The following is a 24,376-nucleotide window of genomic DNA, read 5'->3' on the forward strand; positions in this document are numbered from 1 at the left end:
TGTAACGACCTTTTGTATTGCTGCCACTGTTTTTGGTCAACAGCCAGTGGACCTCTGACATCTTCATATTAAAAATGTGAGTTTGAAGACACACCTGACCCAATGGTGGGATTTTTGATCTTTCAACCGATTTTTAGGACCGAGGGTCAATTTGTGTCATGTGGGGTTGAGTGGAGGAGGTCGGGAAGCGAGGAGAGGGTGGAGGCGATTGGGCGGAACTGCCTGTTAATTGAATGCCAGCTCGGATTACACAGATGACTGAACTTGGCATTATGATGGTGCAAGTTCATGTTCACCAATCACACTCACATGTCCTGTGACATCACAGATACACAACAGTGTATGGTTGCTTTTCAGGAGGCAGGAACACAGACCTGTGGAATACTTCTTGTTGTCATGTTATAAAACGGGGAACCATGAGACTGGCTCACTGAACTGACAAGCTGATCATTGTATTGAATGTTTGTCCTCTGTTGGCGAGTAATCGATACGGACAGTTTCAGAAGAGACACACTGCACTGGGATGTTTAGCATACTGATATTCTAATGTATCTAATTTAGAAAGTGTAGCACCATAGCTTGCACAGAGACAGGATGAACTGAACCCCAAACAAAATCCACTCCTGTTTGGTTTGAATAGAGATGTATCAGTTAGAGCTACAACAATTATAGGATCAGTCAATAATTTTCAGAATAAATTGGGTAGTACAAAAACATTTAATAGCACAATAACAGGCAAATAACACATTCAGCAATGCATGTTAAAATGTTCTTTGATCAAGATCAACATCATTCTGGAGGATGTAACAATTTTGACCCTGATAATGTACTAAAGCTGAAATTCACTTTTTTTTAAACATGATAATCCATTTATAGGTATTTCAAAATTCAACTGGATCTGTTAATATATGCGTGAAGCCCCTCAGGCTCCAGACGGGAGCTGTGCGAGGTCTGATAAATCGCCTAAATCGATGTCACTTGAGGCAGCGACTGTTGGGCCTGACTGCGGGATTGAAAACAAAAAAAATCAAGAGGTGTGGAGTTGAGAGGTGAGCTCACCAGATCTCTGTAGCCAGAGGCTGGTCAGTGACATGCGGTGTATATAGGCCAAAACATCTTGATCAACCCCTGGTGGCTAGCTGCTGTATTGGTCATACATCTTGCCCCCCATCATGTTATCAAATAGGTCATGTGCCAAACTAAAAAAGTCTTAAGTACATGTCAGATATGTTTTCTGTAATTTTAAGTGGTTTTAGCAAATTGACCTATGCTCAGGCGCTCGGTTTTCTCATAAGTTGTTTCTCATCAGTTGGTAACTGATGTTATAAAAGAGGGTAAAAACTTCATGATTTTCAGCTGAGCCCTGCTCATGTTTGATTCGACCCTACTCATGATCGGGGAGGAAGTGGAGACACGTCATACATCTTTGTCAGTGTCTTGAAGCTAGCAGCTCAAGGCTACATTAGCTGTTAGCATTAGGCACCTGAAATTCCAACCTAACTGCACTGTGCGTAAAGAAGAATGCAAGAAACAATGATGATGATTGATACCTTTTTTTGAATTACCTATTGTAAATTCAGCCATAATATGGCAATACTAAATCTGTGGGGTACTTTCTTAAGGCAATTACAGTATAAAGGATTATAAGTGTACATTGTGTGTGTGACTTTCACTTCATTATTCATTTTTCAAACAAGCAAAAATAAGGTAAAGATTTATATACCAACAACAAAACCCTTAACAGGATTTCCATGAATACTCATGAAAATGTGTAAAGATTTATACAAGTTTGCATTTTGATATTAAAAAAGTTGTACAGACTTGTACAATTCAACCATTTGTGCACAATAATGTGCTGCAGGTCTGTGTAGGTGTCATCATTGACCATCAAACTCCACCGTGCTCCTCCATCATCATCTTCTCATTTCTGTTGTCCACGCTCCGGCTCGGCAGCCCCTGCGCCTTGAAGATGACACATTTACACAGCGTGAGAATCGGCTTGTGTGGTCGGGCCTGACGCAGAGCGCTGGACGGTGTGGTCATGTTATTGACATCCTTGTTGTGAGAAGAGAATTGCAAAGTGTCACAAAAAGATATAAATAAGATCTGAAAATGACTGATTCAACTTTTGAATTCACTCACCCGCCACACGGCAATCAAAATATAAACTGGGATGCACAACAGAGGAGTGATGATGAGCAGACGGCCCAGTATGATCCACGACTCACCAGGTTCATAACCATACACGTTTAAGTATATTTTTTCTGTCAGGCTGTACAGCAACAAGAGCTAGGAGACAGAACATGATAAAGTTAGAGAGATTATTATTGTCTTTAAGTAGATAAAATTATTTTTGTATATCATGTATTATTTTACTTTTATTGGTGGTGTTTATTGGAGGACAGCGCCAGTGTTTTTCCACTTTTAAAGGGTAATGCCACCGGTTTTAAACATTTACATGTGTTCACACTAATGAATATAAAACTAGCACCTACATTACCCACAATGCAACTTGAGCCACTGAATGACATTCCTGGGGGCAATTTATCAGATTACATTCAGCTTTCTCTGGAGCCACAAAGGCCTTTACACTACTTTTTTTTATGCAGTAGTACTCCACAAGACCTGTGAACACACTTTAATGTGTGGCACCAGTGGAGTTTTTAATTAATTGATTATTAACCACTTGGAGGGAGCACAACAAGCTGCAAATGCATCATATTGTCAACTTATGCCGTTATTGTGAACATCTAGCTCCTTATTTACACATACAGCAGACAAAAAAGCCACCTGGCGAATTTGAGTTTAGTGTTTTCTCATCTTTTCACTCTGTTTTGGTCTCCACCAACAAAGGTAAATAACTGGCTCTTTAGCTTCAAGGTATTTCCCTTTCTTCAAACACGTCTGCGTTTTGGCTGTGAGCACAACAGGTTCATCATAACAAGAAAAAAAAACCACTCAATTAGAGCCGAAGGAAATGACAGTTGGGGGATAATTCTCTGTGGGTTCATGATTATAAGCAACACCTTGTTTTTTAAATGAGTGCACATCTTTCAGGTTAAGGCAGCAGTCTCTCCTCTTTTCTCCAATACGTGAGATTAAGCATAATTACCCATGTGGAAAATATGTCAGAGATGAAAGGCCAGGAGAGGAGGGAACAGGAAGGGGCAGAGATAAGGAGTGATGGTGGGCAGAAAAAGGTTGGAAAATAATGAATACAAATGGAAACATGAGAGGAAATAGACGTTTGAGCAGAGAGCCAAGTAGATGAATGAAGAGATGTGATGCACGTGCGGGTATCTCACTCCACAGATGAGCGGCGTGATGAACAGCCAGCAGTACTTCAGCACGGGGAACGGTCGGTACCCGATCATGTCCTCAATGTTGTCACAGAAACGGTCCGCACCTGCAAAGTCACAGAAGGGAGGAGTCGATCAATCTAAGGGAATTGACAGGTTTTAAAGGGAACACACTCTCAAACACATGGGGCTCTTGACTGAGGACACAATGAGATGGCGATGCCTCGACTCTGTGACATCCAGCGTAATCAAAATACAGACTAATGTTGTTTATGTTGTTGATTATTTCAACCATTATAATTTGTATTTCAGCTTTAAACCTCTACTCCACTACGTTCACTTTATACTTGACTACATTTGTCTAATAGCTATGGTTAGTTTAGTCTATTGATTGCTGATTGGACACCACAAAGTGTAATATTCCGTTAAAACCACAGTCACTTGCCAGAAAAGACTTTTAATATATATATTTCTTTTTCAAATATCAAAAGTTTTTCCCATGCCATAAGTACAATCCCAATCGACTTGATAATTTTAAGGAGACCTTGGGGAATTCTCCAGATGTGTTTGTGGCGACCAAACCAGATATTTTAAGCCAAGACGAGATCTTATTTTCCGACCCTACCCGTATGTTTTTTTGTGGCCAACGTAAACAGAGAATGAGCACAGCACTGTCACAGCATCACATCAAAGTTATCTAATAAATGTATGTTTTTAGAAATAGAGTATTGGTAACACACTTCAAGATCTCATTTTGGTTTTATCTTAGTTGCGCAAAATCTGAATGTAACTGTCGTTTGAATGCACAGTGAATGAACAAGTGAGCATGTGTCCAGGGAAACCAAACTACAGTTGAATCTCAAGGAGGAGGAAAAGTTGAGGTAAGGAGGCAAACGAAGAGGAAGAGGAGGATGGAGATGGAGATGAGAAAGTTGCTCACCTTGAGCTGCCAAAAAGAGGAGGAGAAGAGAACTATAGAAAGGAGGAGAGACATTAAAAAATAGGAGGAAACCATTATGAGATTGGTCAAGTGCACGACCTGCCTGATGAAGCAACATCCACAGATTGATTTCTGCAAATGGCCAATAACGGGATAAATCGTGGTAGCAGACACGGCTACGTAAATGACACAGTAATCAACCCTGAAACGAACTAGATTTACGTGGAGGAGGAAAGTGAACAGCCCTTATTTCAATTTTGGTTCAGGAGGTTTTTCCACACATAACATAGGACTGACTCCGAAGAGGAAGACATGTCCAACTAATGGCCAAACAACTCAAACTGTGGAGAGGAAGCAGCTGCAGAAAACTGATCCTTATCTCACTTTGCATCCGTTTGCAGCAGGAGATATTGAGCTGGACCCTGGATCTATAGAGCAAGTGCTTTTTGGAAATACAAATGAGCTTTTCAGTGAGCCAAAATGGAATACCAAGTTTAATACGTGGATACAGATGCTCTGAGAGTTGAGATGTTTAAGACAAATATGAGAACACAGGAACTCTCCACCCACATGTTGTAATTTAGCCTGTAATACTGCTGATAATGAAGGTGTGGGAAGTGCTGGGAGCTCAGAGGATTTATCTAAATTTATGGCAGAAGAAAATGGTAGATTAACATTTGTGGTACATGCAAAGGACAAATCCCGACACATCTGAAGGATTAAAAACAATTCTGTATACATATACAAACTGTATAAACAAGGGAGAGGGAGAGGAATAGCATCAGAACACAGACCATGCCAGGAACAGAACAACAAGAGAAGAAAATGGGAATGCAAAAGGAGCAAGAAGCCCTCATTATCCTGTGTTTGTGTTTGAGTGAGGCAAAAAAGGCCTGTTTCAGATTTCTGTTTTCACAGCAGAAATGTATCTGTTTGACAAAGTCAACATCTGGAGCAAGCTGTTGTGGCTGAAGGAGTTATAGGTAAAGGACTCCCACTCAGGAGATTGGGGTTCATATTCATATTCTTATGTACAAAGTTCACCTATTCTTTCTGGGGTTTTTTTTTGTGTTTTGTTTTGTTTTGTTTCGATAATTGAAGCTTAATTGGCGAAGTTTCAGGAGCAGGACCACACCTCAACAGCGCCAACTTCCGCATTTCTATAAATAACCACCTGACCCTCTCCTCTGCTTCGCTCTCTTATTCTGCGCCCCTCCCCCCTACCCCATTTCTCTCTGCCTGTTTCTTCTTTCTCTTCTCTCCTTCGTAGGTCCATGAGGGGGTCCGTCACTGCCCAGGAGCGGCGGCGGATTCTCTACAAGAATCCCCACAACGCACTCGAAGAACTCAAAAGAACCAAGATCTTCAACACTTCGTTTTCCTTTGTCACTAATAAATCCTTAAACGCAACTCGTTGACGGTGCGGTCCTTGCTAGTGAAAATATCTGTTTATATTTAGGGAACAAAAATACTTGGTTTGGATTAGGGAACTAAAATATGTGGCTGGGTTTAGGCAACAATAATATTTGGTTACGTTTAGGGAATAGAAAGTTTATGTTAGGATACTAAAACACTTGGTGAGGTTTAGGGAACTAAATCACTTGGTTAGGATAAGCCAAGCAAAAATATTGAGCAAGGTTTTGGGAACTAAAATACATAATTAGCTTTTGGGAATTAAATAGTTGGTTAGGTTTAGGCAACAAATTATTTATTGAGGTTCAATAGTCGTTAAGATGAGCCGACCCCCAATCATAACACATTGAGTTGTTTGTTTTACTGTTTGAGGTAAAAAAAATAAAAAAATTTAAAAGTTCTGAAGGACTTGAAAAAGATTTATTGAACAACGAAAGTGCAAACGGAGTGAGAAATAAATGTCCACAGAATCCTGTTATCTCTTTAAGCTCATCAAAATTGTCCTCTTTTGTTATTGTGAGTAGAGCTATTTTATTGTAACTCAGGATAAAATAAAAGCGTGTGTGAATATCATAGTTTATTTCCAACGCTGGTTTCTTACAGATTAGATTATGTCATGATTTCATGAGCTCAAGATATATAATAAGGTCCCTTTTAGTGGTGTGACTGCTGTGCATTGCTGATGAGGTTTATATTGTGTAGATAGCAAAGCTTGTATATGTAAACACAAAAAAAAGGGCTTCAGCTATTTAAAGTGCATAATAAAAAGCATCACGTAGTCCTAATGGTGTGACTTACCGTACACCCAGGCGATGACAATGGTCTCCAAACAGGCAATGATGAAAAGTGTGATTCTACTGAGCCCGTATGCGTCAACCATATGAAAGAGGACTATCCCTCCCTGAAACACGAGCAGATAACATTCAGGGAAAAAAGTCACGGCAGGCAGGAAGAGATTGTCTGTCAGAAAGAGGTTAAGCTGTGTTTTTCTTTTTGACTTCCTAAACAATATCCTTCCCAATACAGCAACTTCCTGTTACGGACGGTGACATTCCCCGTATTTGACATAGGCCTACATTGTGAATATAAACACTTAAATAACTTATGTGCATAGTAAGCTATATTAATATACTTATACAGAATTTATAACTTAGTCTTTCGGCTGCTTACGTCAGTCAGGAGTGGCAGCCCCAGCAGGAAACAAACCACAGCAATGACCAGGACCAGCAGCTCTCGCGCATGCGGCCTCCTCAGGTGATGTGGGAACATGTCGGTGATGGACGTGGCCAGGCTCTCCACAAACACAAACTGTGAGTACAGAGCAAAAAACGCTTAGCTTATTCGTAAAATACGTCATGACACTGTAACACTTTATATGGTGACGTACAATACCTGAGTGTCCAGCCCAAGGAAAAGGATCATGAGGAAGAAGACCACAGCCCAGAAGGATGAGACGGGCATCGACGACAGGATTTTTGGAAAGCTTATAAAGGCCATTCCAACCCCTGTACAGTGCACATGAGTTCATCACATGTTAGTGTGGAACAATCTTCAAGACCAGGATTTAAAGTCCTTTCATACAACTTTTCAGAACAGGGTTGAGAAGTGAACTAGGAAAAGAAACAAAGACAAAACAATAATGTTTAAAAACATAAATTGAAAACATGTCACTGACTACAGAAAAGAGACTTTTGTGTGAAAATCTTTCAACTGTATGTGAACCTAACATGCCATCTTGTGGAGGTGGTTGGTTGTTGTCACCACCGCAAGAATTGAAAGCCACTGTGCATCAAAGCTGCAACGACTATCAGTTAATCACTTAATAGCTGATTGTTTTGCTTTTAGGTTAATTAATTGCCACATGAATGCTGAACTGAATATATTTGGGGCTTTTGGATCATTGGTTGGAGATAAAAAGTGATGAATTTAAAGATGTCCCCTTATTTTTCATCTTCCTGATTTGCACAAAAAATAAACACAGCAGCTGTTCTGAGACGTTTCAGGACTGACATTTAATAAATAAACAATGAGAGCAGTCAAATGAAGGATGCAGGTGAGGAAAAAGGGGAAATTAACTCACCGCCTGAAGCAAACTCTTCTATGGGGATGTCGTATAATTGAACCATGAATCCCAGAAAAGAGAACACAACCACACCAGCAAAGACACTGGTGGCACTGTTCAGAGCGCATAGCGCCAAGCAATCCCTACAACAGACCACAAACGGAACACATGAATGTAAAAAACGGTAAATGTGATGATGTACTGACAGCGACGCGTCTGTGCGTCAGGACGCTGACCTGTAGCAGTCGTTGTTGTATTTGTTGTAGCTTCCCAGAGAGGTCAGCACTCCTAGACTCAGGGCGTAGGAGTGGATCACATGAGACGCTGCATCACACCATATCTACAGCACGGGGCGAGAGATTGACAGGGTATGAAAGGGAAGTTAAAGGGACCGTTCAACCCGAAATGATAGTATAATCAAAAATTCTAAATCAGTTATAAACTTGACCTTACAGGGGAAACTCTCAAGAGGAGGGCTTCCCAGAGAGGTCAGCACTCCCTGACACATGGTGAAGAAGACTTAAGAGGGGACTTGAAGGGCTAGTTCACCCCGAAATCAAAGTATTGTTTAGTGGCCGACTGCTATGTTGAGTGTTGAGTTGCAGAGTTTTGGACATAAAATCCATAGAGATGTCTGCCCACCCTAGCACCACTGGGTTTGATTTGATGTCCCTCAAAGCCGACATTGTTACACAACCCACAGTACACTTTCCATCATTGTCTTTTGGTACAAAGTAGTAAAAAAATCTTTCATCAGGTTGAAACAATTAGCCTAAGTGCACAATAACACACGGCTGTGCTTTATGCCAGCGTCAATAATGATATGATCTTAATAAAAGTGCGTTGAAATGTGCATTATACAAGCGTGCGTCCTTCGGTTCTTTCCGTGTCACTGCTTTAGCAACATGTTAGTGATCGTGCGCCCTTTGTGTATTTGTGTGAATTCAGGTTTATGGGTGTAGGCGGCTTTGTTTACAGGAATGTCTGTCAGCCGGCCTTCGTTCTGACAGCATCTGGTTAACATTAGCGCCACCACAGTGCTGTGAGCCTCGCCCCCCACTAAAAGATAGAGCTGGCAAGGCTCCAAGGGGGATGTACAGGCCCCTACTCTGGCCCCATGGTATGTCAGACTGATCCCCAGCCTCAGGGTCAGAAATGGTGGTGAAGTCCATCTCAAAGGATCTTCTCATTTCAAAGTGGACCAAGATGAAGCAGTTGTGTCGTTAGAAGCATGCGCTGTAGTAAAAGTCCTCTCGGCTGCTCTGGATACAGATTTACACACATGCACACTGACACGAGGACAATGGGAGACACATTCAAAACCCCAGATGCAGACCAGAGCTTGATTAAGATTTCCTTTTGTGGTTCAAGGGAATGCAGACACTTGCATGCCAAAGCAGGACTCATTAGAAACAGATCTGCATTTAATAGCATCTGGCATTGCATAACTCCGCTCTCTGACCCATAACTGCTTTCACCTGCTTTCGACATTACTCCGGATAATTCTCTCACGGTTTTTCGTCTTCTGTTGTTTTTCATGGTTACACTGTAAGATTCCAGCAACGGTTCAGAGCTGGCGTGAGCTGATATACGAGAAGCCTTCTTTTTTTGGGGGTTCTTACAGGGTGAAGCCACATTTTGCCTTCAAACAGGAAAAAAGTTACTTAGATACTGTAGTTGAGTTGCATGGTGTATGAGAAAGGAACACAGGATTCCAGACAATCTGACGAAGACAGGGAACACAACTAATCTGATCAAGAATGTCCAAACAAACACGTGCGTACGTCCCACAGAAGAAGAGGATGTGACTCCCTCCAAATGACAAGTGTTGGGAGAGGGCAAAGGCCGCGTTATGCTGATGCTACCCAACCAGCCGGCAGTCAAAGGGGAACTGAAAGACCGGTCCGTTGCACTCGCTCCATCTGGAGACACCACGGGAGGAAAGGGGAAGGTAGCTGTGCAAGAGTGAAGCTGACATCAAGGGCCCTTTCTTAAATGTGGCAGACAAACTGCGACTGTGGAGCCATGAATACCTTCTCCGTGTGATACTGTCAGTTTGCTTGCACGTGTCCCAACATGTATTATGTTTAATATGAACTGAAGGCGTTCTTTGAGAAGTAATGTCACTGCTAGTTTCTGTCTTACGTAGTTGTCATTTTCACGCCCAGTACCCACGTTGTGTAAGAAGCAAATGTACTTGCACCGTAGGGCATGTTGATCTAAAATGAGGTGTTGTCAGGTACATTGATGGTGCGTTGCTATCTTAAGGCAGCAGAAAGCAACTGTTGCCCTAGACCAGCAGAGACCTGGTCTAAAGTCACAGCGCAGCATTTTTCCTGTTATTCAAAGGGTGCATTATTCAGACAGTGAGATGCGTCTGCACAGGTGGCTTCACAAAGCATGTGTGCACTCTGGATTACTTATCAGAGCAGCCGCTATCAGTTATATCAAATGTTACTATGTGCACAGCAATGTCATGTTGAAGCAGCAAATCTAAAAGCTTCCGTTGTAAACTTGACAGGACAGGGGAAACTCTTGAAAAGGAAACAGGACTAGCTTTATCTTCAGAAATAAATACTTTTAGTCAACTCAAGCTAAATTTTGTCTGATGTAAAGAGTGGAATGCGCTGTTTGGTCGACCTCACCATCATCTGAACATCAACACTGTCCCGAAACACACTTATGATTTGCCTAAACATCATGAATATATCCTTCTATCGCGTACCGTAGTCCTTCTGTCATCATCTTGATACCAACACTGCAGTATTTAGCTACAGGCGTCACCATGTTTCTTGTTGTTAAGCTTGCGTACATAGCTAAAGCATCTAAGGGGAGCAACACGGCAACCTAGCTGATCGGCAGTGAAGAAGCGTATCGGTCCTGGTAACTCAAGCTTCAAGCAGCCTCAAGGAGCACAGGAGCACCAAACCAACAGGAGCAGGCCCTCACTGGACGGTCCCCTAGGCGTCCTGAGAAGCGCCTGACCGCCTTGTGTTTTGGAAGTCCTTCACACAACAAGTCTCAAGAATTAACAGACCAGTGATCACATTTATACCCCGGAGCTGAGAGTCATGCTGTGACCTTTCAAGGGAAAGACAGAGAGAATGAGGGAGAAGCCAGAGGAGGGAGAGGGGAGAGGGGTGAGGATCAAGAAGGAGCCCTTTTCTTAAGTTGTACTTGTTGGCAGAAACAGAAGCGGTCATTGTGCGAGAGCATCCAGAGTTCACCCTCTGTTTGACTCTCTATACAGTTTAGAAATTACAGTTAATAACAGGCATATACACACGGTCTACAATGAATTCAGTTTCAGTTTAAAGCAGATCATACCAACTTTTTATGAGGTAAATATATCCCCAAAATGTGTGAGAAATTCCCAATGGAGCGCGCTGTTTTTACTCATGTGTGAAGATGTTACTGTGTACTCAAGGGGAAACGTTTTCTTTGACAGGCTTCTCAGTGGAAAAAAAAAGGGATCTGGGTTTGCTTTTCTTGTTAAGACTCTGTCCTGGGACCGGAAACAGGAGTGAAGGCAAAGAGAGAGGGAAGGAGGGAGGAAGGGGGGGATGAGAGTAACAGGACACTAGATTCATCCTGTTAAAAGACAGAGGATTCTTGCAGGAAGAGAGAAGTATTGTGAAATAAAGAGTCAAACGATGCCTGGGTTGGTTTTTTTAGGCCAGTGCTCAAGGTTTAAAGACTCTTCCTGCGTGTTTTCTTTGGAGTGCTGTGCATTGTGTTTGTCATGTTGTATTTCGCTGCAGTTCTTACTCGTGGCCGTGCGAGCATTGCCACGTCAGGCAAGAGGTAATACTTCAGTCCTTCCCAGGCTCCTGGAAGGGTCACTCCACGGAAGAAGAGGATGACCAGCAACAGGTAGGGGAACGTGACAGTGAAGTACACCGCCTAAACACAGGTGAATGCATACAAATAGATAAGTGAATGACCATAAATCAAAATAAAAAACATAAAAGAAAATGTGACCGTTTTCACACAGCAGCCATTTTCCTCTGACATCACAGTTAGGGTGGGGAGTTCAATGGCGTTCCGCTGTCTTCTGGGTCTCAAGTTGTATAAACGTAGAAAATCAGTAATTTCACCGCTTCCTGACTAATCAGCCACTGAAAAGACTGTGGCTAATGAAAATCCAGAGGGCCATTGGGCCATATTTCAAGGTAAAATAACATATTTGATTGCCTTTTAGGTTCTGTTCAACAACAACTAACAGCTAGCTAATGTAAGTGTTGATGGTGTTTGTTGAAAAGGCTGTCTGTCACCAGGAGCTGAGAAGAGAGTGGCTCATCATTGACCACTAGAGGGCGCACTGTTGCTGTTCTGCATAGCAACAGGAACCAGTTTGGACTAGTTTGCTAGCTGCAAAAAAGGAGAGAGGACTAAAAGGTCACTAAAAGTTGTTTCTGGCCGTTTTCAGTCGGTTTTTTTGGTGTTCCAGGTCTAGTTTTTTCAGTTTAAGAGGGATGTGTGCGTCCATTTGTCCTGTAAGTAGATCTCAGTTTGATATTAATAATAATTACCTTGTGTATTGCAATTACCTTGAGTTAAGTAATAAGCAGTGTGTTAATGTGGTAAACCTTTAAGTTGCTATTGGTTATTACCCTTTTTGCTGTATGAAAATGTTAACAGTAGTGTGATTTTCACCCTGTTTGTTCTGTGTATATCCTAGAAACCACACACACACAACAAAGTCCGTGTAAGAGCCAACAATGTTACTAGAAAATAAAGAACTCTCTCTGCACTCCACGGCCTGGTTATTGAGACCCACCAGAGCCCTGACCGGACTCTCCACGGCGATCCGTGCTCTCCAACCACCCTACCACTAACACTAGTGTTAGTGGTAGGCAGTGTTGAAAGAACAGCTGTAAATTAACTCTAAAACTTCAACGCACATCTTGGAAACATTTATTTAAGCCTGTATGTGAAACAAAATGCATGTAATCAAACAGTAATGTTAGCCGGGAAGTGGCTGAAAGCTAATGTTAGCTAATAGGTTATAAAAAACGTGTTTTCGTGATTTTCACTATCAATCTTCTTTTTTAATTGCTGATCATTTGGCAAAGTGGTGAATTTATAACAGTTTGTCAAATTCCCAATGTTTGTACAACCTGAACCCTTGAACACAGCAGCATAACATCATCCCATCATCAAAAAATGGCCACCATGTGAATGTAGCTTATAGACAAGTTATTTGCTTTAAATTGTCATTATGAAGTAAATGTTGATTGCACAACGTAAGAGCTTTTGAATAATGACACGAGATTGCTATTGCCATTCCGTCTGCTACCGTGGACAAAATGAAGCAGCCAGGCACCATCTCTGTCTGCGTTCACATCTCCATTACAGACTAAATGAATGAATAAACTCAGGTGTTGTCCTGATGAGGAAAACTGTTTCCACTTTAACTGAGGCAGCTTCCAGACAATTTGGAATAGCGTGCGTACCCTTAACATGAATTAAAATTACATTCCAAGCTTTTTTCTGTCCTGATTGGAAACCACTGCATTAAAGGAATGCAACCCAATATATAGGCGATAGTACTGTATATGTATCCTATAGGAGTACTGGCCTTTCCTGTGGATCTGATTCCCTTCCAGACGCAGAAGTAACACATAATCCAGGCGATCAGGAGACACAGAGCCACGTCCCAGTGTACATTAGTCAGGTACATGTCCCCTGACATTCCTAACACACGGTTACTGTGGGGGAAAAGATCAGATACGTACTGTATATAAACACAGAACAATGGCTGAACAGATGTGCAAAAGCGTACAATCGCATTCTGTTTCTTCTTTTGGAAGCGTTCTCCCACCGCAAATAAACACAGCCCACTTTAAATGTGTCATCTCCTTTTTGTGTGTGCACGAGGGTGGAAATGAATACAGCAAACATCTGCGTCATAGAATACAGATGTTTAAATCGGTTTTAGTTGATTTTGGACTTCGGCTTCAGTTTATGTAATAAAAGCTGCTGGGATAAGAGAACACATTGTTCTCATTATGCAGCTTATGTAGCTGAGCCGCTTCTCAATATCTGTTACACCGAACCCTGACCCAATTATCTAAACATGAGCAAAAACATTAGGAGGCAAAATGCTTCCAGTCAAAGTTGGCGGTGGAGTTGGGTGGTGTGATTAGTCAACCGTGGCTCCCGAGGAATGTAACCGGCTCATTTATCGTGCCGTGTTCGGGTGGCCTCCGTTCACCTTTTGTTGGCACAAGTAACATCACGTTCACTCGGCAACCCCCGAGAGTACAAGATCACTTTTAAGTCATCTTGGAGTTGCATCAAGAGTTTTTTTCCAAATCCTGCTCCACCCAAGGATGAGCACATTGGGGAGGACAACATAGCTGTCAAAAACTTTTTTTTTAAGAAGGTAAGTGTGTGTGAGTGTGTGTGTGGTTCTCACGTATAGAACTCGTTCTCCGGTAACTTGTGGTCAAGACTGGAATAAAAAAAATACACAGACAAGCTCTTTTCAGTAAAGGTTTGATTTTCTAAACAATATCACACAGGTAACTTATCAGAAATGTTTAAAGGGATGTTACTGTCACAGTTTTTTTACTGATGATTATCACTTAAATACGTTTATCTACTTTCTTGCTGAGAGTCAGATGAGAGGATCGATACCAAAAGGTAGATCTGGTGGAGGAAACAGTCCCAGTACATTAAAGCCCAACTGATGCTGGACTTTTGAAGCAGACAGCGACATTGATTGTTGGGAGAAATCTGACAATGATACACCAGCTAATGGCAACATTTTATGGTTGAAAATTCAACTGTACGGTGCTCTCTGATGGAGAAAAGTCAAAGATGAGAGGTTCTGGTTTATTGACTTTACCGGATGAGGCCAGAAAAAAAGTTTGACAACCTGGATTAAACACAAAAAATGATTTTGTGGCGCCCCCACGACACAAGACTTACATAAGAAACGATTTATTTACTGTAAAAGAAGAGAAGAAATAAGAAAAAAACAAGAAATACAAATCCTTATTGGCCATTCCACGATTGTCAGTGGCCACTACACCCATGACGTATTTCTAGGGTCACCCCTGGTTTTCAGATCAAATGGATCAAATTGTGATTGTGAAATGAGTTATTATGCAGGGCTTCAAAGCCTAGTGCTCATCCTGGGGGCTTATAAACAGCTAGATAGCTACTAACTAGTCTGACTTACCAGATATAGACTGTTAGTATAAAGCCTGTGATTGGCGGTCTGCTTTCCCTGCCGGCTAGAGCTTCATTACCGTGTCAGAGTGGTATGAAACTTCTCATCTGACTCAAAGCAAATAAGCTTTTTTTTTCAGAATTGTCTACTTTCTCATGGTGTTCTTCAACCATATGACATTTGTTTTCAGCCATTATTCAGCTATTAACGCCCAATTAGTCATTCAGATTTATAGTAGTTCTTTTCATCGTCAGCTCGTCCCACGGCAGCAATCAATTGTGATTGTTTTTTTATAAGAGCAGCACATGTCAGAACCTGCTGCTCTGAACACATAAAAGCACGGGTGTTTCCCGATGTTGCTTTATCTGCATGAGCCAAGACTAACTCAGACTTCTTATCAGTCATATTAGGGATTCCTGCTGCGCATTCAGTGTGTCACAAAATGACAAGTTGTTATAGCTGACCTGGCTCGATAGTAACTTACGCGTAACTGAAGTTGTCAGGGAAGTCGGATGTGGTGGTGATGTTGTGAAGGAACGACCAGTCTGCGTCAGGCTGAGTAAGATGGGGGTCAGCAGCGACGCTAAATGTACTGAAACATTGCTCTAAGAGGTTGAGGAAAAGAGAGAGAAGAAGAAGAGTTGGATGTTGCATCTCTAAAATGTCAAGTCCTCTTGTGCCTCCTCTTCAATCTACGAGAAATCCTGTAAGCACAATGCTAATCAAACACAGATGTGCACGAACAAGCCAGCAGCAATTCAACACAAAGCAGGTCTCACCAGTGTTCCACCAGTTTTCACATGTGGTCCAGGGCAGCGGGCTTTTGATACTGCTGAACAAGTAGAAGATAGTCCACGCCAAAATCACGATGTAGTAGATGTTCAGATACATCACAAGCACTTGGGACGCCATCCCCAGCCCTGCAGGGAACAATGAGTTTTCACACAGTGAGTGAAAGTTTCTAACGGCTGTCCTCTTCCTGTGTTACGCAACAGTAACAGCTAAGAGCAACCAACAAACAGCATCAGCAACACTGACTTATACGAACATATCAGCCTTATCAGTGTTTCGCCTAGATTTGTTTCTATAGCAGCGGTGCTCTGAGTCGGTAACCTAGCAACACTAGGGGGGGGCCCCAGGGACATGATCCCGCCCCAGAAAAAAATTGTGAAAAATAATATTTTTATTTTTCAGAATTTCACAATCAGAATCTAAGACATGAGACAAAATAGTTTAGAAGTTGACGTTGCTGCTTGAAAATATGTTGCTTCCTCTTGAGCATTAGAGAACTTTTTTACCATTGTTTTCTTTATTGTTATATATTTTTTATGGAAACAGAACCTGTGTCAGAAGTCAGATGGCCACATGACACCGAAGAAAAAAATCATAATTTCTGCATATTAATATTCATATAAAATAGAGGAAGCACTAAAGTACAATAAAAACAGTAAATTGTTCCAGGTATTAGTCAAACCCTCGGGCGTTACCAGGGAAACTAAGTTATGGCTTGTAAAAAACTTTATATTTTGATTGTAAAACGCATGAAAATGTAAATTAATGGTCCGAATTTCTTTTCTTTGGCAAGTGACCATGGTATAAGCGGGATAATGCCCTTCGAGGTGTCCATAAACAGGAGTTAATGGACTTCGCGGAGGCAACTGTCCTCCGCTGCGCGTCGGACAGTTCTTAGGCCTCCGCATCGTCCATTAACTCCTGTTCATGGACACCTCGTCAGGCATTATCTCTTACTTAATATATTTATGCTAAGTAATTTAATGATGATCCCTAAATCAGTTTCCAGTGGTTCAGTGTGAGGCTCTGGGAGGTGAGCCAACCTTCCTCCTGCTCCTGACACTGGGCGAACCTCAGTAAAGTCGCGGCTGGACCCAAGTGAATATCCGTCGAATGTCCAACCTAAAACTAACTTCACCCCGGTTCAATGAGTCGCCTGTTGCAGCCATTCGCCCGTGATATTAAGCCTACAAAAATCATGTTTTGTTTTTTTTGCGGCGGCGGCGCGCCTGCTGGATTTTCAGCGCATAATGCATACAGTGGACACACTGGCCTTATATTCTCACTGTTGTTTAACTGACCGCCAGAAATAAAACGTTCCCTTCCACTTATTAAATGACTCACAGCTGTTTATCTGTTAGAAGTGGATGCACAATCGTTGCTGTGGAAACTGCCAAGATGCGTTTACACATGACAAAATCCAATGTTTTGATTACACATGTTTAGTGTGTCTTATACTGTAGACAAAGTTGTAGTCTTTAAAAAAAATGCAAAAAAAACCAAAAAAAGTATCACCAAAGTAAGTGTAAAGGTGCAGTATGGGAGAGTTTCACTTCAAAATAACTAAGAATATCAACAGAATGTGAAAAGAATAACAGTTTTGATGTTCGGTCAGAGACGCCAAAGACATCAGTCTCAAAATTGGGGACATGAGCAGGTTATTTTCAGTATGTGAGAGTGTGTCGATGCACAAGGCCAAAAAAAGTTGGTTCCCTGAGTTTCTGGCCTTCTAAACCTTGTAAACAAGCAGACCCTTAATGGTTCAGTTTATGGCATCTGATACTCATCCTCACTGTTGCATGTCTCTGCTGATATTGATCAAACAAAATATGGACAACTTCACATTTGTTACCATGAAAGGTTATTGCGTAGAATGAAACAAGTGTCTTAGTCTGTCATGGAATTTAGCAATTCATGGCTGAAAGAGAAGCAAGCAGACTCACTGTCGTTTGCAGTTTTTTTAACTTTTAGACTTTGTTCACTTTCATGTCTCATTGAATGTCAGTATTAGACCTTAAATGAATATAAATCATTGAATAATAAAACAATTCATCAAAATCAGTTAAAAGTAAACGTTAGCGTGATTTTTATTCTATTACGATGGGTGTATTGTTATTTTCTCGCCTGTTACGACCGTTTCCGGCGCATTCGTGACGGAAAGGGTGACGTCATTTACGTGCAACGTAGCACTTCAGAGAAAAATCACAAATAGCTGCCTAGCCTTGCTCAATTTTAGTGTTTTGAAAATAAATCCACTTATTCTACAACACCGTAAGTAATATTTCATTACACTTCTAAAAAGTGTGTTTTTTTGTAAGTGAGTTTTAAATGAGCCACAAATGAACTTGCAGCGCCTCTATAACACAGGGTAAGTTTATTGTTTTTGACATTTTACTTCACCAAAGGGTGTGGCACCTTTGAAAAGAATGAGAATGTGACAGAATCCAAATTTAACATTTTTTATTTCGAATTTTAATTGGTTGTGGGAACCTGAGCACCAGGGGAAAACCCACAATTTGACTTGAGACATTTGGGTGGTGTCTCAAGTCAGTTTTTTTGGGCAAGTCAAGTCATGTTGAGACAGTGGACAGAAATTCAGCAGTGTTTTTTCAATGAAATATTGATTTCATTAGGAAAAACCTGAGCACCAGGCGAAAACCCTTCTGTTAGAGGCTGATTGTGGAGCCACTGTCGACTGATTGCCAAGAAATGTTCTCAGTTTTTGTAAGATGGGGTGAGTCAGATGGAGGGAGAGAGATGGAGAAAGGTGGGAAGAGAGGTGGTGAGGATGAGGTTCGAGGGGGAGAGGTGAAGGAGTGAGGAAGATGGAGAAGCAGTGGAGAGGTGAAGGAGGGGAAGATGGAGAAATGGTGGAGAGGTGAAGGAGGGAGGAAGGTGGAGCAACGGTGGAGAGGTGAAGGAGGGAGGAAGGTGGAGCAACGGTGGAGAGGTGAAGGAGGGGATGATGGAGCTACTGTTGGCATTCTATAGAACAACCAGCCGCCCGCTCCATCTTCGCGTCGCTGTCACATTTATCTCCGCGGTTCTTTCTTTCCTTCTCCTTTCTTTTCCTTTCCTTTTTCTCCTCCTTTGCTCTCTTTTGGAGCTCCGCCTTCATCTGTGCTTCTTTCTTGTTTATTTCCTTCTCCTGAAGCTTTTCCAGCTTCTGTTTGCCTTTCAGGTCCTTGTGCTCTTCTTGTTGTTTCCTTTTCAGGTCTTCCATTTCTTGTTTTTGCTTCTTCTTCATTGCTTTCTTTTCTTTCTTCCTCATCTTCTTATCTGTTGTACTTTGCTCTTTCACCTCAGTTTCCTCCTCTGTACTGAAGCAGATGTCCTCTGGTTCTGTCTTCTCCACGTCCACCTGGCTTACTCTTACCTCCAGGATTTGTACATTCTCCTCCTGCTCCTCGGTTGTTTCCTCCACCTGTGTTATTTTCTCCTCCCTGCTGTGTTCTTTCTCTAGCTGCTGTCTGAACTTCTCCTCCAAAGCGTCGTATTTTGCCTCCCAGTCCTTGTTGTTTTGCAGCAGACATTCCGCCGTCTCTTTCTCGCTCGCCTTCAGTTTCATGGAGAGCTCCTCCAGCTCTTTCTTTTGTTCCTCCACCTGTTCAACACTCGTCTTCCAGGTCTGTTCTTTGACCTCCAGCTTGCTGAACTTCTCCTGCAGAGCCTCATATCTTGTCTGCCAAGCCTGGTCGCTCTGGAGAAATTCAGCTTTGCTGTTTGTCAGCTGGTCTGTGGCCTCCGTCAGCTTGTTAGAGAGACCCATCTTCTCCTTCCTGAGATGAAGGATTACGTCTTCTTTCTGCTGGAACTCCTGCTCCAACTCCTCCAACTGCTTCATCTGCAGGTCGATCTGGAGTAGAACACTCTTCTGTTTGTCGAGGTCTAGCTGGAGCATCTGATTGTTTTGCTCGGACAGCTTTTGTTTTTCTGCCTCCAGTCTCGCTGCCATGTCGTCCTTCTCCTGATTGCTCCGGTGCTTGAGGCTCTCCACCTGCGCCACCTGGAACTGGAGATCCCTCTTCAGGTTTGAGATCGTGGCCTCGTGAGATGCGATGATCTCATACTTGTTTTTGTACTCGGCCTTGAACCCTTTCTCCCTGAGATCCATAAGACCCTCAAGTCTTTCAAGCTTATACTTGAGGTTGTGGATGGTGTAGCTCATAGCCATTTTCTCTTCCCTCCAGGGTCGACAAGGACGCTCAGAGTCAGAGCTGACCTGAGGGCCCTCGCCCTGGTGAGATACGGGATGAGCTTGTGGAGCAGCGTGAACCACCTGCTCCATCTTCTTTGGGTTGTTTCTCCTTTTGTTCTGGCGATGCATTTCGGTGATCGTGGTAGACTGTAAACACAAAGGAAGGGGAATTAGCAGGAATTTAGTGGATTAAACAAACTAGTGTTTTCTCATCTTCAGTTAACTTAACAATTGTTTTATCACAAAAGACTAAAAACAAGACTTTGAACTAATTAATCAAGTTAATTAAAATATTTAAAGTGTACTTACACAAAGTTGAAATGGCCCTGAAGTCTTCAAAAGTGTGGATATCTGTCGTAGACTGTCGTTTGTAGAAAATCAGCAGGCTGATCCTCCTCAACTGTGGTCCAAAACACGTGTTTAAGATGTTAATACTGGCTGTGCTCTCTAAAGATCGTCTGGATGATTCTCCTCGACTGTGGTCCAAGACACGGCTGTGAAGCTGTGAATATCAGATCTGGTCTATAGAAAATCGGCTGGACAATGTTTCTCGACTGAGGTCTATAACACGTATGTGAAGCTGTGAACTCAGACCTCCCCTAAACTCTCTGGTGTTCCACAAGCAGAATTCTCGAGGTTGCTTTCATTCTGAAGCATCATTCAAACTGTGTGTGTGTGTGTGTGTGTGTGTGTGTGTGTGTGTGCGCGCGCGCACACGTGTGTGCGTGTATTTCTTGGTGTGTTAAGATATTTTTTAAGTTGTTTTTTTTTGACTGACAACACTTAATCCTCTGGGGTCCAGGGTGTAATTGATACTTTTGATTTTACCATTATATTTCACCTTAAAAACAATTTACCTTGCCTTGTTTGGTGTCATTTTTTTCAGCACAACCTCACCTGTGTGACTGTATAGTTATTTATTAATTTTGACATACTGTATCAACACATTGGACCTAAAATCACACAAAACATAAAATCAGAGTAGGAAAAAGTTAGATTTTTTTTTTTACTGTGAAAACCACAACCATTTTTGAAACAGAGCATCTCAGACAGGGGGAGGAAATACAGAGCCGCACTGGACAGTATGAGAAAACTGATGGGTTTTCTTATTTTGGTAGTAATCCAAAATGAAATTATGAAGCATGAAATGAGCAGTATTAGTCTCCTTTAACATTCACTTGACATGCTAAATATCCAATTCACACTGGATCAAAGCCCAGATTATTGAATTCAAGTTATTGTGGATCAAATGGTGTCGGACATTTAATATAGCTCCTTGTAGTTTTTGTAGTTTGTAGTTTTGTGTCCTATGGAGATGCTCATTTATGTCATTTTTCAGAGGGAGAAGAAAAAAGGAGAAATACTTTACTGAAAATGTTGCGCTTCCAGCTAGTACTTTAAGCGCTGTAAAGGAAATATAAAATCCCACCATGAGAAGTGATGGATTAGTGCAAACCACATCTTTGTTTTACAGCAACGCCAAGAGATAAGCAGATGCACAAGGCAGCTAAACTTTCTGTAGAGGTGGTAAAAAAAGTGCTGCACCATATTTTAAAACTAGCTCTTCAACTCAGAGAATAACTCTACAAGCCTCTTAAAAAAGGTTGATGTGGCCTCTCTGTTTAAAGGGATCTGGACGTGTCCTCAGTGGATGATATAAGAGCGTGCAAACAGCTGTGTCTTTTCACTAACAATGAGAAACATGCATTTCCCGCACGTCAACTGACTGACTCTTGTGCAATTCTGCAGCTGCCTGTCGGTCGGAGCTGTGTTCTCACCCTCAAACATGGGGCAAATCTTCCTCCAGGCGGTCACCCCGCCCTCGCTGGTGTACTGGCCCAACGCCGTCTCCAGGACAAACAAGGGCATACCACAGAAGAAGAGGAGGATAAAGTACGGGATAAAGAAGGCACCTGGAAATATTGACAGACATGAAGAAGAGTCACACAGTTGAGACGGAGGGCAAATGTTGGCAGATACATATTAAAGCAGCTGCAAGGAACTTTGATTATTTTGATTCTGGCGCCTCCTGTGGACAAGAGTGGGATGTGCACCCATACCCCGCCTTCATAATTATAAAGCTATTTATATTTTTTTAATGCAACTGTTTGCAGGATGTACATCAATGAGGTAATGTACTTATTTGTGGTTCTGTAAGATTGATAACTGTAATATGATGATGAAATAAAGTTTTTACTTGATGCCGTACCACCGGACGACAGAGCTGCGTCTTTCCTCAGGCTTTTTTTTAGAGAACTTTTGGGATTTGAATTATTTTAATAAAAAAAATACTGCTCAGACGTTGCTATAAATTGATCAATTTACAAAATGTAAATTTGGAGTTAGAATGGTTTGCAGCTAAGGTTGGCCTGTAAAGACCGACACGTCAGTTGATGAGTCCCCGTGTTCGGTATGATGACAACTTCTGTAGTCTCATTTAGCCACTTGTTAACAATTTTAAGACACATAAACGGCTTTAAATACAATTTAATTTTGATTTTACGATCTTCAGCACAGATCTTATTTCAAGCTGACTTATTCCTGGGTTTAAAGACATTCAGGATTTATTTTTTATTTTATTTTATGATATATCCAACCTGAATAAGCTGGAATAAGACCCAGTAACAGTAATTTAGAATAATTATAATAACTATTCAGAAATCAAGTCCATCTTACTGGTGGTCTCTTTATATTGTTTATGTCGGAGGGATCAGAATTAAATTGACATTGTTTCATAACCAGTTACAAACTCAGTGGAGTCATTTGTAATGAAGGAATTTAAAGTGATTGCAAACTATTTCATGCTACTAAGACAATGAAAACTTGTTTGTGCACATATGAGCAATATAGAAATTATCCTTTTTTTAATCCAGCTACATAGCTTTTATCTACAACCATCTCATAATTACATTTTTTTTATTGTAGTTATTTGGACTTTATATCACATAATTCTTACTATATTCTCAGAATAGTGATTTTTAATCTTATAATGTTTTAGGGTTTTTTTTATCCCACACTGAAAATTTTAATCTCATAATATAAACTTTTGTTCTGTCATAATAATAATAAACTTATTCAAAGTGTTTATTTTATCTTTACTTTCGATACATAAGTACTTAGTGTAGTGTAGCAAAGTATAAGTGTATTTATTTTTACTCAATTATTAATTGACTAATTTTAACTAATTTTTTTAATACTTAAGTATGATTTTGGTAGAGAAGTACTAAAGTATGTTCAACAGGCGTTGACTGATGACATTTCTTTTATTTTAATATTTAATCCCCATAACCAAAAACACGTTTCTGTGCACATATTGCAGCAAGGATCCCCCATACATCCACACTGCTCTCCCTCACCTCCTCCGTTCACGTAGCACAGAAATGGGAAGCTCCAAATATTTGCAAACCCAATTATCTGTCCTGCCACGGAGAATAAGAACTCCATTTTGTTGGCCCATTTCCTCCTCGGGTGACCCCCTTCCTCGGGAATCCCATTATCTGACTTGGGGTCTCCATCAGGAGCCCCTCTGGCCGCTTCTTCAGTCATGATCTCTCAAGTCTGTTGTAGAAAAACACAAAAACATGCGGATCATGTCAGCTCTCCTCCGTGTGCAGGTACAGAGAGGAAGCGATCGCAAATCTCACTTGGCAGCCTTCATATTTATAGCTCCCTCTGGAGCAGATTAAAGTCAGGGCACAGTGAAAGAGGCTCTGACAAAACAACCAAAAGCCCAAATGCAAATTACTTCAAATAACTGATCGATTAACTGAACCAACCTGAACATAAACATGATGAGGCAAGCAGCGTCTTAAAAAAAACAAGAAGGGGGATTTGAACGCATAAAACTCACCCGTGAGCAGCCTGGAGTCTGTTCCAACAGTGAAAGTATCGCGACTGACTGAGCGGGGTTTGCAGAAAAGCTTTATTCTAAGGAGGGGTGTGTCCTGGAGGATACCGCACGCACACACGCTCACCCGCACACAGACTGTCCCCATGAAAAAAGCGTTGTTAAATACCTCATTAAAGTAGGACTATAATATATAGGCTCTATATTTCTAAGTAAATAATATAAGTCATAATTATGGGTTTATATAGAATCCAAATTATGAGACAAATGTTGACTGTTTACTTCACAATCACAACTTTTAGCTCACCATTCACATTTCTTTTGTCATTATTACGATTTTGAATCTCATTATTTTGACTTGTATTTCACAATTGACTTTTATCAGACTTTTTTTAATCTCATAATGATTTAAATCTCATACACAGATTTTTTTTTCTTCAATCGTTTAATTATGACTTCACTCTCAACATTTTTGCTTGTTTATCCCCTACTTGTGATTTTTATCTCATAATTAAAAATGTTTTATGTCATAATCCCGATTTTTTTTAACCTGCTCATTTTGACTTTTGATTAAATTATTACTATAATCTGAGTATGTTATGTACATTTATTGCCAGAAAGATACTGTAATTACTTTGCTACTTA

General features: G+C 41.2%; 2 protein-coding genes across 4 annotated transcripts; both read right to left on the reverse strand.

The window, feature by feature from the left end:
* Window positions 1-698: 698 nt before the first annotated feature.
* On the reverse strand, window positions 699-23,869 carry LOC115595890 (sodium- and chloride-dependent betaine transporter-like). Of its 2 annotated transcripts, XM_030440737.1 has the most exons (16): window positions 23,735-23,869; window positions 23,241-23,442; window positions 21,663-21,797; window positions 15,674-15,814; window positions 15,379-15,499; window positions 14,136-14,171; window positions 13,296-13,425; window positions 11,483-11,617; window positions 7,951-8,054; window positions 7,733-7,857; window positions 7,045-7,157; window positions 6,823-6,960; window positions 6,451-6,553; window positions 3,306-3,406; window positions 2,143-2,289; window positions 699-2,055 (listed from the first exon to the last, which is right to left on the reverse strand). In XM_030440737.1, exons 2-16 carry the CDS (start codon window positions 23,428-23,430, stop codon window positions 1,888-1,890), a joined length of 1,887 nt encoding a protein of 628 aa, XP_030296597.1. In that variant the 5' UTR covers window positions 23,431-23,442; window positions 23,735-23,869; the 3' UTR covers window positions 699-1,887. The 2 variants fall into 2 exon arrangements, with proteins under 2 accessions (XP_030296597.1, XP_030296598.1); XM_030440738.1 differs by lacking the exons at window positions 699-2,055; window positions 2,143-2,289; window positions 3,306-3,406 and adding an exon at window positions 3,420-4,271.
* Window positions 18,132-20,467, reverse strand: LOC115595892 (trichohyalin-like). Of its 2 annotated transcripts, XM_030440742.1 has the most exons (3): window positions 20,194-20,467; window positions 18,648-20,031; window positions 18,132-18,611 (listed from the first exon to the last, which is right to left on the reverse strand). In XM_030440742.1, the coding sequence occupies exon 2, from the start codon at window positions 20,011-20,013 to the stop codon at window positions 18,658-18,660; it is 1,356 nt and encodes a 451-aa protein (XP_030296602.1). In that variant the 5' UTR covers window positions 20,014-20,031; window positions 20,194-20,467; the 3' UTR covers window positions 18,132-18,611; window positions 18,648-18,657. The 2 variants fall into 2 exon arrangements, with proteins under 2 accessions (XP_030296602.1, XP_030296601.1); XM_030440741.1 differs by having other exon boundaries at window positions 18,132-20,031.
* Window positions 23,870-24,376: the final 507 nt, after the last annotated feature.

The sequence above is a fragment of the Sparus aurata genome, chromosome 14 (genome assembly GCF_900880675.1).
Source record: "Sparus aurata chromosome 14, fSpaAur1.1, whole genome shotgun sequence".
In the NCBI taxonomy this organism is placed as follows: Eukaryota; Metazoa; Chordata; class Actinopteri; order Spariformes; family Sparidae; genus Sparus; species Sparus aurata.

Bases quoted from the DNA above. Each gene is read 5' to 3' on its own strand.
- LOC115595892 (XM_030440742.1), bottom strand. From the start codon at position 20,013: ATGCATCGCCAGAACAAAAGGAGAAACAACCCAAAGAAGATGGAGCAG.
- LOC115595890 (XM_030440737.1), bottom strand. From the start codon at position 23,430: ATGACTGAAGAAGCGGCCAGAGGGGCTCCTGATGGAGACCCCAAGTCA. The intron at 8,055-11,482 runs GTAAGAACTGCA...CCCGTGCTGTAG, and splicing joins CAATGCTCGCACGGCCACGA to ATATGGTGTGATGCAGCGTC. The intron at 7,858-7,950 runs GTCAGCGTCCTG...GGTCTGTTGTAG, and splicing joins TACAACAACGACTGCTACAG to GGATTGCTTGGCGCTATGCG.